Genomic DNA, 12,218 nt, shown 5'->3' with positions numbered 1-12,218 from the left:
TATTTTTATGAATGAAAAACAATGAAAAAAGTAGCATAGTAAATAACTGGGTGAGTAAAAAGCAACCACTCATCTATATCTATTTCCCACATGAGCACACATAGAAAGTTTTTCTTTGCAGTAAACAGGGATTCAAGAATATTACTTGTAATAAAAAAAGTCAACTACAACCTACAATCAAACCTAAAATCAGTAGCAATCGTATCAAAATCAACAAACACTAAAGTTAAAATTAAAATAAAATCATGGACAGAAATACATGTAAATGTACTGAATAAAACTGTTATATTATAAAAAACACAAAGCCTTATGCAAAAATTATTGTTGTTATTCTCTTGTCCCTCCAGCTGCTTTTACTGTTTTTCTCTCGATGGTGTTCTTGGACTTCTTCCCTTTTCTGGTCTTACCAGGCCTATAACATGGCCTTCAGAATCTATTATCAAGGTCCACTTTTCTGGTCTCTCTGTCACAGTGCAGATGATGGACCGGGTTGATCAGTGCTATGGTGTAATTAAAACCAATCTTTAGTATTATTTAGAACAAAAAGAATTTAAATACATTATGCTGACATTTTAACAAAAGATTTACCCAGTTAATGACATTTCTCCATCTGAGCTGAGCTTCAGTTCATCATAGTGTCTCTTCACCATGTCAAGCTCTGCTGAAAAGTCTAAACAAACAGACAGACAGACAGACAGACAGACAGACAGACAGACAGACAAACAAGAAGTGCATTGTTAATTCCACTTCTGGAAATTCTACATAAATGCTTTTATTTTGATATGTTCTCTACCTGGGATTGAGTAATCATCTGTCTTGAGTGACAGCTCAATTGATTGCTTCAGGGTTTTCTCCAGTTCCTCTAGGATACGCCCCTAATTCGATATAGAAAAATCACTCATCATTACTTACTGCTCATAAAGCCAAATATTGTGTTTCATGATTTATTGAATCATACATGAATTAACTGTTGGTAGATAAAGACATGCAGCATGACATGTTTTACTATATTATTATTCTGTTTCATATAATGAAATGTGACAAACCTTCAGCTTGTTCAGTTTGTCCAACATGACATTTTTTGCCACTTCAAACATGGTGTTCTTTGACTCATGTACATGCTTCTCAATAGTTTGCCTCATGTTTTTCAGTGTGTCTGTTCCTCTAAATTTAGCTGCTTCTACAATAAAACAGGAAACAGTAGTTAAACTTCATGTTTCTGTACAATCATGATGAATGTAAATGTGTATTATTATGGTGACAGGTTGTACTGTATATATCATGATCTTCCTTCTTACCGTCATAGCATTCTTGCATGAGTTCCTGAATTTTCGACGACAGACTGTGGTAGATTATTTTCTTACGCTCCCGGATGTTTTTGTTGACTTTTGTCTTAATTTTTTCCTCCTTAGAAAGAGAATATGAAGTATAGATCAACATATTTAAAAAAGAAAAATCAAAGTAAAACTGATTCCACCTGAAAAAGGCAAAATTATTTCCATTGTTTTTTCCTAGTAAGACCTGCTTTCCAACAGGTGCAAAAAATATATAGACTGTCACCCTCTATATTATAGAGAGTGACAATATTCACGTTTTACCTCTGTCTTGAGAAAAATCAGTTGCAGTTCCACATCTTTGTACTTTTGAATCAGCCTCTCTGTGTCAAGTGAAAATGTTTTGATGACTCCCTTGAATGGTCCACATTTTCCTTCGTTTCTGAAAGTTGAAATAGTTCATATATTTCATTATGTAATTTTTAGAAATGTATTATATTACATCATTTGGATAAGGTAGAATTTCTTAATTCTAGACATTCTCCTCTGTAAATGAACTGACAAAGGGTTTCATGTCCTTATTAAATAATTTCTTACGGGAAGGTGTTCCTGAATTCTTCATCAATGCTGGCAGACAGGCACGAACTCAACTTCTCATTGAGGTTTATTTGTCTCCTTTTTTGTGTTTTGTAGCTGCCACTGTTCGCAACTACACACTTCAATGTCCTGTGAAAACCTCTATCTCGTGCCCTTGACTGATTCAACACAGAAAAAAAAATACATATTCATGTGAAGAGAAAACTGCTGTTGAAAGTACAAAAAGTAAATTATTAATAGTGTTAAATACATACACCATACAAGACGGACTTCAAGCTGTTTTCACATGAACTTTTAGATTTTTCAACTCCCTCGACAAGGCGTCTTTCAAAAGCTTCGTAAGCTTCTTCTATGGCTTTTCTGACTTTATCAAGTTCACGCCTCAAGTTTTCTTCGAGTGCTGCGCACACATCTGCTTTTTGGCCAGCCTGAAATCAAACACACATTTATTGATGAAATTCTGTTGGTATTGAGAATGACAGAAGTGACTGAAGTGAGTTCTGTTGTAGTGACATTACTTGTGGGCCCTTTCTAGTTGACATTAAAACACAGTTACACCACAAATCGAGTTGAGTTTTCCATGAGCATAGTCTACTTATTTGCCATGAATGCTGTTTTCTGGGAATATGAATGACAATTTAAGATGACACAACAAAAGAGGTTTTATTTCCTGTTCTTACCACTTCCCTGCATCTTGCCCCTTGAATCAGAGAGAGAATCCCATGAGCTCCAGACACATAATTTAATGTCTCTGAGTGACAGTCGTTGAGATTTTGCAGAAATTCCTGAAGTCTGGGTATTTCTGTAAAAATGCAGATTGTGTTTTACATTACATTACATTACATTAAATACTTAAACTGAAATACTTAGAACTAAAGTGTTTAAAGTGAACTAAAACAAAATATTTATTTGAGCCATACATTTTCTGCCATGGAGACTTCACCTACCAGTTTCATCTGGCTGTAGACGTTTTGGTTTCAGAAACTCTTTGGAGCTCACTGTGAACACTCTGAAACAGTCACCACTGAAGTGTTTCTGAAAACAAGAAAGGTTTTTATTTAAGGCAGGTTTACCTTTGTAGCCAAGCTTTTTGTAAAAAAAAAAAAACCTATGTAACTCACCGTGATCTCGCTTCGTTTCTTGAATTCTCTGATCACTTGTTCCTTGGCGTCCATGTTTCTTTTAAAAATGGAAGCACGAACAGCAGCAGCTGAACTACAAGAAAAGATTTGTATCAAGCGGCACCACCTGGAAGCTATAACTCAAACTCTTTTATTTATTAAAAGGAAAATAATCTTTTGTTTAAGTACAATTACAATCTACAATTTCCACCAAAAAAAATAACATTTTATTCTGAAGGTCTGCGATTTCCTAGGATGCTTCCTGTAAAGAATTTTTTGTTTAGTCAATCTTGTTGAGTTAACTAAATAACTCCCCGTGTCTATTTTGAATGTTTTATTTAACTATGTACTTTTGGTATCACTTACTCATCATCTAAGTCTGCAGCAAGATCAGACTTGGTGCAGATGAAGTGAATGCGCTGACACTCGCCACCATTTCCCATGAGGCTACTGGCGTTTTGCAGGATCTCCCAAGGTTCTGTCTCTGCTGCTGCCCGATTAATGTCGGTCACAATCCACACGGTAGAACAACTTCCAACAATCTGAAGAAGCACAATAGCAAGTTAATTATGAACAATGAATTTAATTCTCAGTGCTTTGTAATATCATGATGCCACAGTTTCCAGATAAGACAGTATTACACAATAAACAGCACTACATGTGAATAAATGACCTCTTTCCACATTCTATCTCTGCTCCTGTTACAGTCCCCATTTCCAGGAAGGTCCACAAGTGTCACATGCTGGAGAAGATGGTTACTGGGGACCCTGACAGTCACACATTTGACTAGTGGCCAGTACCACCTCCTCGTGTCTTCTCTTGAGTCATTTCTTGTGTATTTGACAAATTTTGCAGATAGCTCTGCAGCCTGCAATAAATTATAAAATAAAGGAAGGCAATGAAAGGCAGTTTGATTTTGATGCATGTTCAAAGTGCATTACAAATTGCATTAAATAATAGAACAGGATAAGATAAGCAAGAGGTGCTATTAAGAAACACTCAAATTCAAGTTCAGATTAGACAAATAAATAGTAAATGTGGAGACAAAAGTAGCATAGTGTATCTTCTTATTGTTGAACTAAACTGTTGATCTGCAGCTAATCTTACTTACTGTTTCACATGTCAAAATCTTCCTCTTGGATTGGAGAAATTCTGGAATTTCTCTAAAATGTCTGTAGTCCATGAGAGTTTCAAAAGATATGTTTTTCCATTCTTCTCCATACAGCGCTGACAGCTTATCAACAGCGTCCTTATAATCATCATCGTTCTTTTCCTGATTTGCATTGTCCTTAAGAATGTGATACAAGGACCACAGCTCATCTTTCCACTCCTAAAAAACAAAATGAGAATTACGTTCAACTTAGACAAATTAAATAGTGTGTATTGTAACCTGCAACAGTATTTTTGCAGCTACACTGTAACGTGTTTCAAGATTTACCTCTTCTGTAATGAACTCAATGTCTGCCTCATATTTTGAGGTCCGCATGTTAGACTCCAACTTAATCATGACTGAGGTACAGGCACTGATACTTCCAGAGGGCAAAAGATTTTTTTCTTCAATGACGGCATTTATCAAAGAGCTCTTTCCAGCCCCGGTTTTACCAAAGACACCGACCACCTCCCGCTTGTCTGTCTCCAAATCACAGATCTTAGTCCTGTTGTACAAGAGTTGACATGGGTTAATTGACAAATTTGGAAAATATAATGCTGGAAAATGTGTCAAAATCAGGAAGACATCCATGTATGAACAACTCGCTCAAGTATAACTTAAAGCAGCTATGTTCAATATTTTTATATTAATATGTAATGGGCAACTCATAGTGATGAACCCACACAGAAAACCACATAATTTATGTTCTTCTCTCATCCTTCATACATCACAACATCTCAAATCAGCGCCTAAATGCCTAAAGACACATCCTGTTGTTGTGCAAATTACAAATAATAGTGTAATCGCATGATCATAACAGGATTTTCCCTCACAGTTCACTGTATTGGAAAATTGAAAACTTAATACTTACTTCAGAAAAGCATTAAACTTTGTGTTGTCTTCATGTTGTATTTTCACATCGACATATTTCATTATTTTGTTCACATCAGCCAAAATGAATTTTTCTGTCAGAGAAAAAGTAAAGAACCATGAACCAGTGTTTCCAGTTAATGCCCAAAGAGACTGCTTGATAAACAAAACAGGAAGAAACAAAGGTGACTCAGAGTATAACATCAGGTTTATAATATGGACACATATAAAATGGAAAAAAAAGATTTCTGATAAGATAAAGACACTGGCCAGACAAAGAGAAAGTATTTCATGTGATATAGTAATGTAATTTAGATACCTTTGTATGATGATATAGGCTTGTCACATCGTCGTTTACCAGCTGGTGACTGCTGTTTGCTGGGCTCGCCCTGAAGATCCAACCTTCTCTTTGCTTATTGAATTAAAAATAATTAAAAATATTATTTATAATATAATATAAAGAAGCTAAAAAGAACAGTTAGTACCCATTGCCTCTCTCAATATTAAAACTCAATATAGTTGTGTAGTTGATCTGACCTTTATCATTGGCATCATTCGTGGGTGGCAAAACCTGAAAATGGACATAAATGTTTGGCCCTTAAAACAGTATTTGATCAAGAAATTACATTCACACATGCTGTGTCCTCCAACACTCATATTTACGATTCATACTCTGATATTTACATTTACTTTAGTCAAAGACACTTTCGTGCCTCAAATGCATATTCATAAAGAACAGAGGAACGTTCTCTGATTAGATGCCTGTGAAATTCAGCATCCTCCTTACCTGAATACAATCTGCTGCTTCTTCATCTTCCTGTGAACAATGCAGATAAAGGTTAAAATTAATTAATAAAGAACGTGTAAAATTTTGAGCAGAATCTAAAAACATTATCTGTATAACTGCAGTAAATGGAATTTCATGAGACAGTGTGCAATGTACATGAGAAGTCAAATTAACTATTTCCTGATTTGTTGAGTTTTGTTCTTCCTAGTGACAACAGATTACATGACCATGAAATTCAGCATCCTCCTTACCTGAGTACAATCAGCTGCTTCTTCATCTTCCTGTGAACAATACAGATAAAGGTTAAAATTAATTAATAAAGAATGTGTAAACTTTTGAGCAGAATCTGAAAATATTATCTGTATAACTGCAGTAAATGGAATTTCATGAGACAATGTGCAACTTACATCAGCACTCAAATCAACTTCAGTTTCCTGATTTGTTGAGTTTTGTTCTTCCTAGTGACAACAGGAAATATTTGCTAATCCATAACAGCAACAAAGACATTTTTTATAAAATTCTTGCAAAAGCTATGAGTCCATCTGTGGGTCAGGTTCATGTTCCTGTACCTGTAGCATGTGTCCACAGTGAAATTTATGACATTATAATACAACAGTTAAACCTAAAGTATCTTTACAGTACAGAACATTACCTTCAATAACTCAAGCATCTTCCTGAGTTTTGCCCTTGGTCCCACTTTTGGGATCAAGTTATCAATATCTTGATCATTAAGACAGTAAAGAGCTTCTGTGTCAATGCCTTCATCTGCAATTAGAAGAAAATAGAAACTGTGAAGGACATGTCAGCTTTGTATTGCAGTACAAAACTGTGTCATTTTATATCTGTGTTTGTAAATATTTAGTTATTTCAGTGGTCATGTGGTCATATCAACATTGTATCTGCAACCCCCTGCCAAAGAAACATGGTAATGCTTTACCTTCAAATTTCTCTATCCACTGCCTGAGACCCCATTCAGTTAATTTCTTACGAACAAAATCATCCATGTCCAAGAACAGAAACTGAAAAGTAAAAAAAATAAGTATACAGTAAGTAAATAGACAGTTATAATAACTTCTATTTGATCAAATGTCTGAAACATTTCTGAAAGCAAAACTTGAATGCACACTAACCGGACTGTTTAAATAATACACTATCCAAACACACAGTTTATGACCATGACTGTAAATCAGTAACTAATCTAGGAATTGTGGTTTTGACATGTCTTAAACCTTATTCACTATTGAGGAAATGTAAATGCTTAGGTAAATGGGTGTGAATCCACAAACAATACAAAACATCAATCTAATAGCAGCTAATTGTAATGTAATGTAAAACACTGTGACTTAAGTCCATGGAGGACTTCAGACGTGACTCCAGACCATCAGAGTTTTCCTGTTTTTCTCTCTGTCTGTCTCTTTCTGTCCCTCTGTGCCTCAGTCCATTCATGTCATAGCAAGTCTGCTCCTCCTCTTCCTGTCCTCTCCCCCACACACATGTAACTGTTTAGCTGGAAAACGAAACTTTCATTTCCTCTGTAAAAAGTGGTTACACCAAGATCAGTTCTCTGGCTTTATATAATGTTCTTATTTTCTAATCAAATATTCAATCAAATTTTCCCTAAATCATGGTTCAGATATGATAGATTGCAGGTCTCATAGCTTTTATACTTTTGCAAGAATGTTCACAGTTTGAAAAGCTCATTCCTTCTTATTTGAGTGTTTCTTTAAAGCAGCTATTGAGAACAAGAATTTGAGAGAGAAATCAAGCCCTGATAACTAAATAATCTTGATAAATCACTTTCTAATTCACCACCCTGAAAAGTAAATGGCAAAGCAAGATTTACAACAGGTTAAAAACAAAAAGACTTACAGAATGTAAGTATGTTACACAATGTTTTCCATTTTCATGTAGTTAAAAAATAATAATTTGACTCAAGTTTAACTATATAATTTTAATCACAAACAATAACTGTACCTTCTCGTCACTCGCCACAACCTCCTACTACTCTAAACTCTTGTTTTGTCAGAAATGAAAGAGAAGGAACAGACTCTGTGACTTTAAAAGATATTCAAAACATATTCAAATTCAGATTCTGAGAACTTAATTTGTCCCCGCGGAAAAATTTAAGGCACATTGAGCAGCATGAGGTGGAATTCAACTAACCGACCGGTCGACCGCACAAGCAGCGACCCGGAATTCTGCTGTTTGTCTCCACAATATCTGTGAATGTAAGGCACTGAAGTTGTTGTACTTACATTTTATCTTCTCTTCTTTAACAAACAAACATGACCCCACTGGTGCTTGATCTACAAGATGTGACTATGAGACTAATGCTGGCTCAGTTTAAATGAGCCCACTCTCTTTTCTCTTTTATGCTTTATTTAATAGCCACACCTCTTGAACTCGTTCTTTTATGGAGTCTCCACTTCTCATCCGCATACTCTATACACCCGCAAATTGTGCAACATCAGTTTCTGGTTGCTGTTGCTGCACTGGTGGCTCCTACTGGTTATCTGGGGTGCCTGCACTGTGGGAGAGAGCACAAGCTTCCCACCTTCCCTGCTCATTACAGCTGAACAGAAGAGGCTGGCAACACCACATATCACAGATAATAAATAATGGTAATGCATTTAGTTTATACAGCATTTTCAAAACAGATTTACAAAATACTTTACAAAGTAAATCAAGATAAAAGAACCCAGAACTATACTTATATAAAGTAGGACAAAATATTGTACAGTACAAATGATGAAATAGAATAAAATACACAAGGAGTCCATAAAAAACAGATTAAAAATTGTCCAATAAACTGGCAGAACAGATAAGACATTAGATGTAGCACATATATCTGCAGTAGTGCTGCCCCCTAAAGCTTTGTAATGCTGAGGAAGGGTGCAGGTACAAAACTGCGTGCTAATCCTTTGTAGGTTCATCACTATAAGTGATCCCTTTGGCATTGTCATTTAATAAATTATTATATTGAAATATTGATTTTAACTGCTTTTTGGATCTGAATTCTTCATCCACCACTGATACAGTGTTTGCCTTTTGTACAGTGAAACCTCTGATTATTCTTTTTTCTTTGGAGATGTTGTATCCTGTATTGTAAATTTCTTCCAGGCTGCATTTTTCTTACAGGTAGTGCAGTGAAACCTAATATGAAGAAGAAGAAACTGTAATCCAAAAGCTTTTTTGTTTTACTGTGACCTGATCGTATGCGTTTTCTTTATACACTGAACTGGACAGCTCTTGAATGAACTCTTTGCTTATGTATTGTCAAGTGGGGTTTTGTTATGTTATGTCTGAGGTACTGCTAATGCAGCTTCTGCATTATGTTTTACTATGGGTATGACTGTGATATTGCTTATGCTTTAATCTTTAAAAGATGTGTTAGTTAAAACAAAAGCACACAGTCACACTTTCATGTGCAGGCCTGTGTGCAGACACTCATTTTTTCGTCTGTGCTTTTCTTGCTGTGAACACAAGAGGGCAGTAGAAGTCAATGTCTTGCTGAACAGATGTTTTGATTTATCTCCCCCAGCATGCATGTAGCATTATAACATGGAAGATACAGAAATATCTGCTCAGGATGTCATTATTTTTTAAAGGAAAACCAAAATCTCTCTATTTTTCTCTACCTTCATGAAGGTTTCAATGTTGACTATTGGTTTAAACTGTGTTAATGAGGTGTTGATTAGTGCTGTTGAACCGCATGGCGTTGTGTTTCCTATTATTTTGTCCACCACATTCAAAACAACAGAGGTAGGTTTTCCGGCTGGGTTTTGGTTCATTCTCACCATTCTCACAGCAGACAGCTGCTTCAGTGAAAAGGCTTCGACCGACTTCACATTACCAGGTACTGGTACTGGACTTATGGTAACCAGGTGACAACACGTGACGAAACAAATGTGTGGCCTAGCTCAGACAAGACACTGTAGCTCAAGGTGTTTTTTTAAATTTAGTTCACCACCGCTTGAGGTAAGTAGAGGAAGGCAATATATTAGAAACACCTTTCAGTATGCTGGAAACAGTTAAACACTGCCATAAAATAAAACCCTAAATACAGCCAAAGAATCAAATAAGCACCTCTCTGCCCCAGTGTCAATAATAAAGATCACAATTTATTTCCTAGTTGCTGTATTGGATTGCAGAGACTATAGTGTGATAAAACTCTAATAGCTCTAACAGACTCAGGCAACTCAGAGTATGTTTGAGTGAGTGTCCCTGTTCACCTGCCTCCAGTGCCAAGCCCAGCTGACCAGACCTTTCCATGACCCTGCTCAGCGGTGACAGCTGCACCCAGTCTCCATGGAACACCACACCATCCCAGAACTGGCCAAACAACGGTCCCTTCAAGACAAGGTCCCTGAAGACAGACAGACCTGGTCTTGAGCAGGACCTGACTCAGCCGCAGCCACCCAGGTGTGCCCTACTCGCCCCGGCACAACAACTCCTCTATTTACGTGTTTACCTCACTTTACCTCATTTCCCCTCATTTCCCTGGCCTATATTTGTAGTCATGCTGAGCAGTCAGGGGATTTTCCTGTTGACAGATTGACTCTCAAACATCAGAAAATCCAGAAAAACAGATTAGTGATCACCTTGACTCTGTGGATATGAGAAGTAAGAAACAACAAAAACTAAGATCTTTGTTGTGAGTAGAGTGAGGGAGCGCCACAAAGGTGAGAGGTGTAAATAGGCTGGTGCACCTGTGGACTTCAACCAGAAATAGGCAAATAGTCAACCTGCAGGACACCTGGTTTGCTCTGTCCTGAGTACTGTGTGTTTGTGTGTGTCTTTGTGGCACAAACAGCCACTTCCTCTGCCCAGAAAGGGTCATTTTTGGGGCGTGATCATTAAGAGGTACTGTAAGCTGTAAGAAATGCAACCTGGCCTTAATGCTGATTCTTATCTAGTTAAAACCACTAATTATTTTACTCTCATATGCCCCTGAACTCGCACACAACTAATAATACCGCATTTATCATCACCTATAAAGTGTACTAATCAAAGTCACACAAACAGTACTCCACAAACAGAGATATAAATACACACACCACCACTCCAAGTTTACCGAAGCATGCCTATTGTAGGATTGCTCATGGGGCCCTTGAACTGTCCCCCGCACTGCTTTAAGTCTGCACAGTGCATATGGAGTTTGTCAGTATTCTAGCAGTGGGTAAACACTACCTCAGGCCACCACCAAAAGCTGTGGTGGTAGTGATGTTGTGCCTGGTAACTGAGAAGGAAGACAGGTCTCTGCCTAATGTAAAACGGATAAACTTAGTGTGTGTAAATCCAAACAAGCCAAGTGGACTGGCACCGTCTCAGAGGGCCCGAGATCTCTTCTAAAGAAACACTGTGGAGGATGCCAGTGAGAGAACAAAGCATTTGTGGAATGATACTTCCACAAAGTTAGGGGATCAGACTGATTTAAGAGTCTCCAAGTGAGATCTTGATAACTGGGGAGGTTCAGAATATTTCCTCCTGTTAGAGTTACAAGGGTTGTTACCTGGTAACCAAACATATACTACATATATCTGAGAAAGAGAAAAAACAAGGGAGAGATAAATCTTCATAGCTCTTTTTCTTTTTCTTTCTTTCGTTCTCTCCCTCTATCTCACCTACCCTCTGTTTCAGACCATAAAAGGCTAAGGATGTTGCGTGATGGATGGCAGCAGAGCCCCTGACTGAACAGGGAGCTGTGGTGCCACTCTGAGGAGTCCCTGCTGTTTCTCCATTCAGCTCCATTCACAGATGACAGCACAAGGGGAACCCCCTCTCCTACTGAGCAGAAACACCACATTCTGCATGCCAGCCCACCTCCCCAATCCCCTCCCTCGTCCCCCGACCCAGACCTAGTAACACTGCTGTATTTTTATGGTGTTTGACAAACTGCTCCTTAGCAACCAGACCAAAGGCACCAGAAGACCCATCTCCTCAGAAGTACATCTAAAATCAGCCTCATTCTTCATGGGAGAGATAAAGCTCATCCATCGTAAGTGTGTAATTTTCTCTCTCGTGAAAACCAGGCATTTAACAACTACATTTACATACTTGTTATATGTAGAACCAAGTTCATGATATAAAACGTGAGGCCCAAAACAAGACAAAGATGACACAAAAGCCCCCTTCTAAACTATAAAATACTGTACGGTCAGATGCTTGAGGTGAGAGTTGAGGTGATTTTTCAGAACCATCTTGGGGCTACTAAAATCCTGCAAAACGCTGGTCTGAAATTAAACTGTGCCAAGTCAAAACAGGAGTAATTTTAAAAGCAAGATTTTTTTTATCTCAGCCACAATGCCTTTTCCACTTCGAGCCCAGTTACAACATGCCAGAAATATGGAGTTGAGTTCTGCCCACAGTATATAATAAAGTAGAATTAGGTGTGATATATGGAGTGCATTTTTTATAGT

The 12,218-nt window shown here is 37.3% G+C and overlaps 1 protein-coding gene across 2 annotated transcripts; it reads right to left on the bottom strand.

Moving 5' to 3' along the window:
* Positions 1-244: 244 nt before the first annotated feature.
* On the bottom strand, positions 245-8,221 carry LOC121198821 (nuclear GTPase SLIP-GC-like). Of its 2 annotated transcripts, XM_041063155.1 has the most exons (24): positions 8,055-8,221; positions 6,737-6,818; positions 6,452-6,564; positions 6,207-6,257; positions 6,051-6,080; positions 5,800-5,829; positions 5,550-5,583; positions 5,332-5,424; positions 5,014-5,107; positions 4,431-4,647; positions 4,104-4,322; positions 3,666-3,860; positions 3,359-3,534; positions 2,993-3,086; positions 2,819-2,906; positions 2,552-2,673; positions 2,126-2,299; positions 1,872-2,029; positions 1,599-1,716; positions 1,299-1,407; positions 1,047-1,180; positions 794-875; positions 589-670; positions 245-500 (listed from the first exon to the last, which is right to left on the bottom strand). In XM_041063155.1, the coding sequence occupies exons 2-24, from the start codon at positions 6,801-6,803 to the stop codon at positions 467-469; spliced, it is 2,514 nt and encodes an 837-aa protein (XP_040919089.1). In that variant the 5' UTR covers positions 6,804-6,818; positions 8,055-8,221; the 3' UTR covers positions 245-466. The 2 variants fall into 2 exon arrangements, with proteins under 2 accessions (XP_040919089.1, XP_040919090.1); XM_041063156.1 differs by lacking the exon at positions 5,800-5,829.
* Between the last annotated feature and the right edge of the window lie 3,997 nt (positions 8,222-12,218).

The sequence above is a fragment of the Toxotes jaculatrix genome, chromosome 18 (genome assembly GCF_017976425.1).
Source record: "Toxotes jaculatrix isolate fToxJac2 chromosome 18, fToxJac2.pri, whole genome shotgun sequence".
In the NCBI taxonomy this organism is placed as follows: domain Eukaryota; kingdom Metazoa; phylum Chordata; class Actinopteri; family Toxotidae; genus Toxotes; species Toxotes jaculatrix.
Note: the sequence above shows the minus strand (reverse complement) of the source record. Positions and strands in the feature narration are given on the sequence as shown.

Coding starts and splice junctions, on each gene's coding strand:
- LOC121198821 (XM_041063155.1), bottom strand. CDS start 6,803: ATGGATGATTTTGTTCGTAAGAAATTAACTGAATGGGGTCTCAGGCAG. Junction 1,408..1,598: donor TGATTTTTCTCAAGACAGAG/GTAAAACGTGAA, acceptor TCTCTTTCTAAG/GAGGAAAAAATTAAGACAAA. Junction 876..1,046: donor ACAAACTGAACAAGCTGAAG/GTTTGTCACATT, acceptor ATATCGAATTAG/GGGCGTATCCTAGAGGAACT.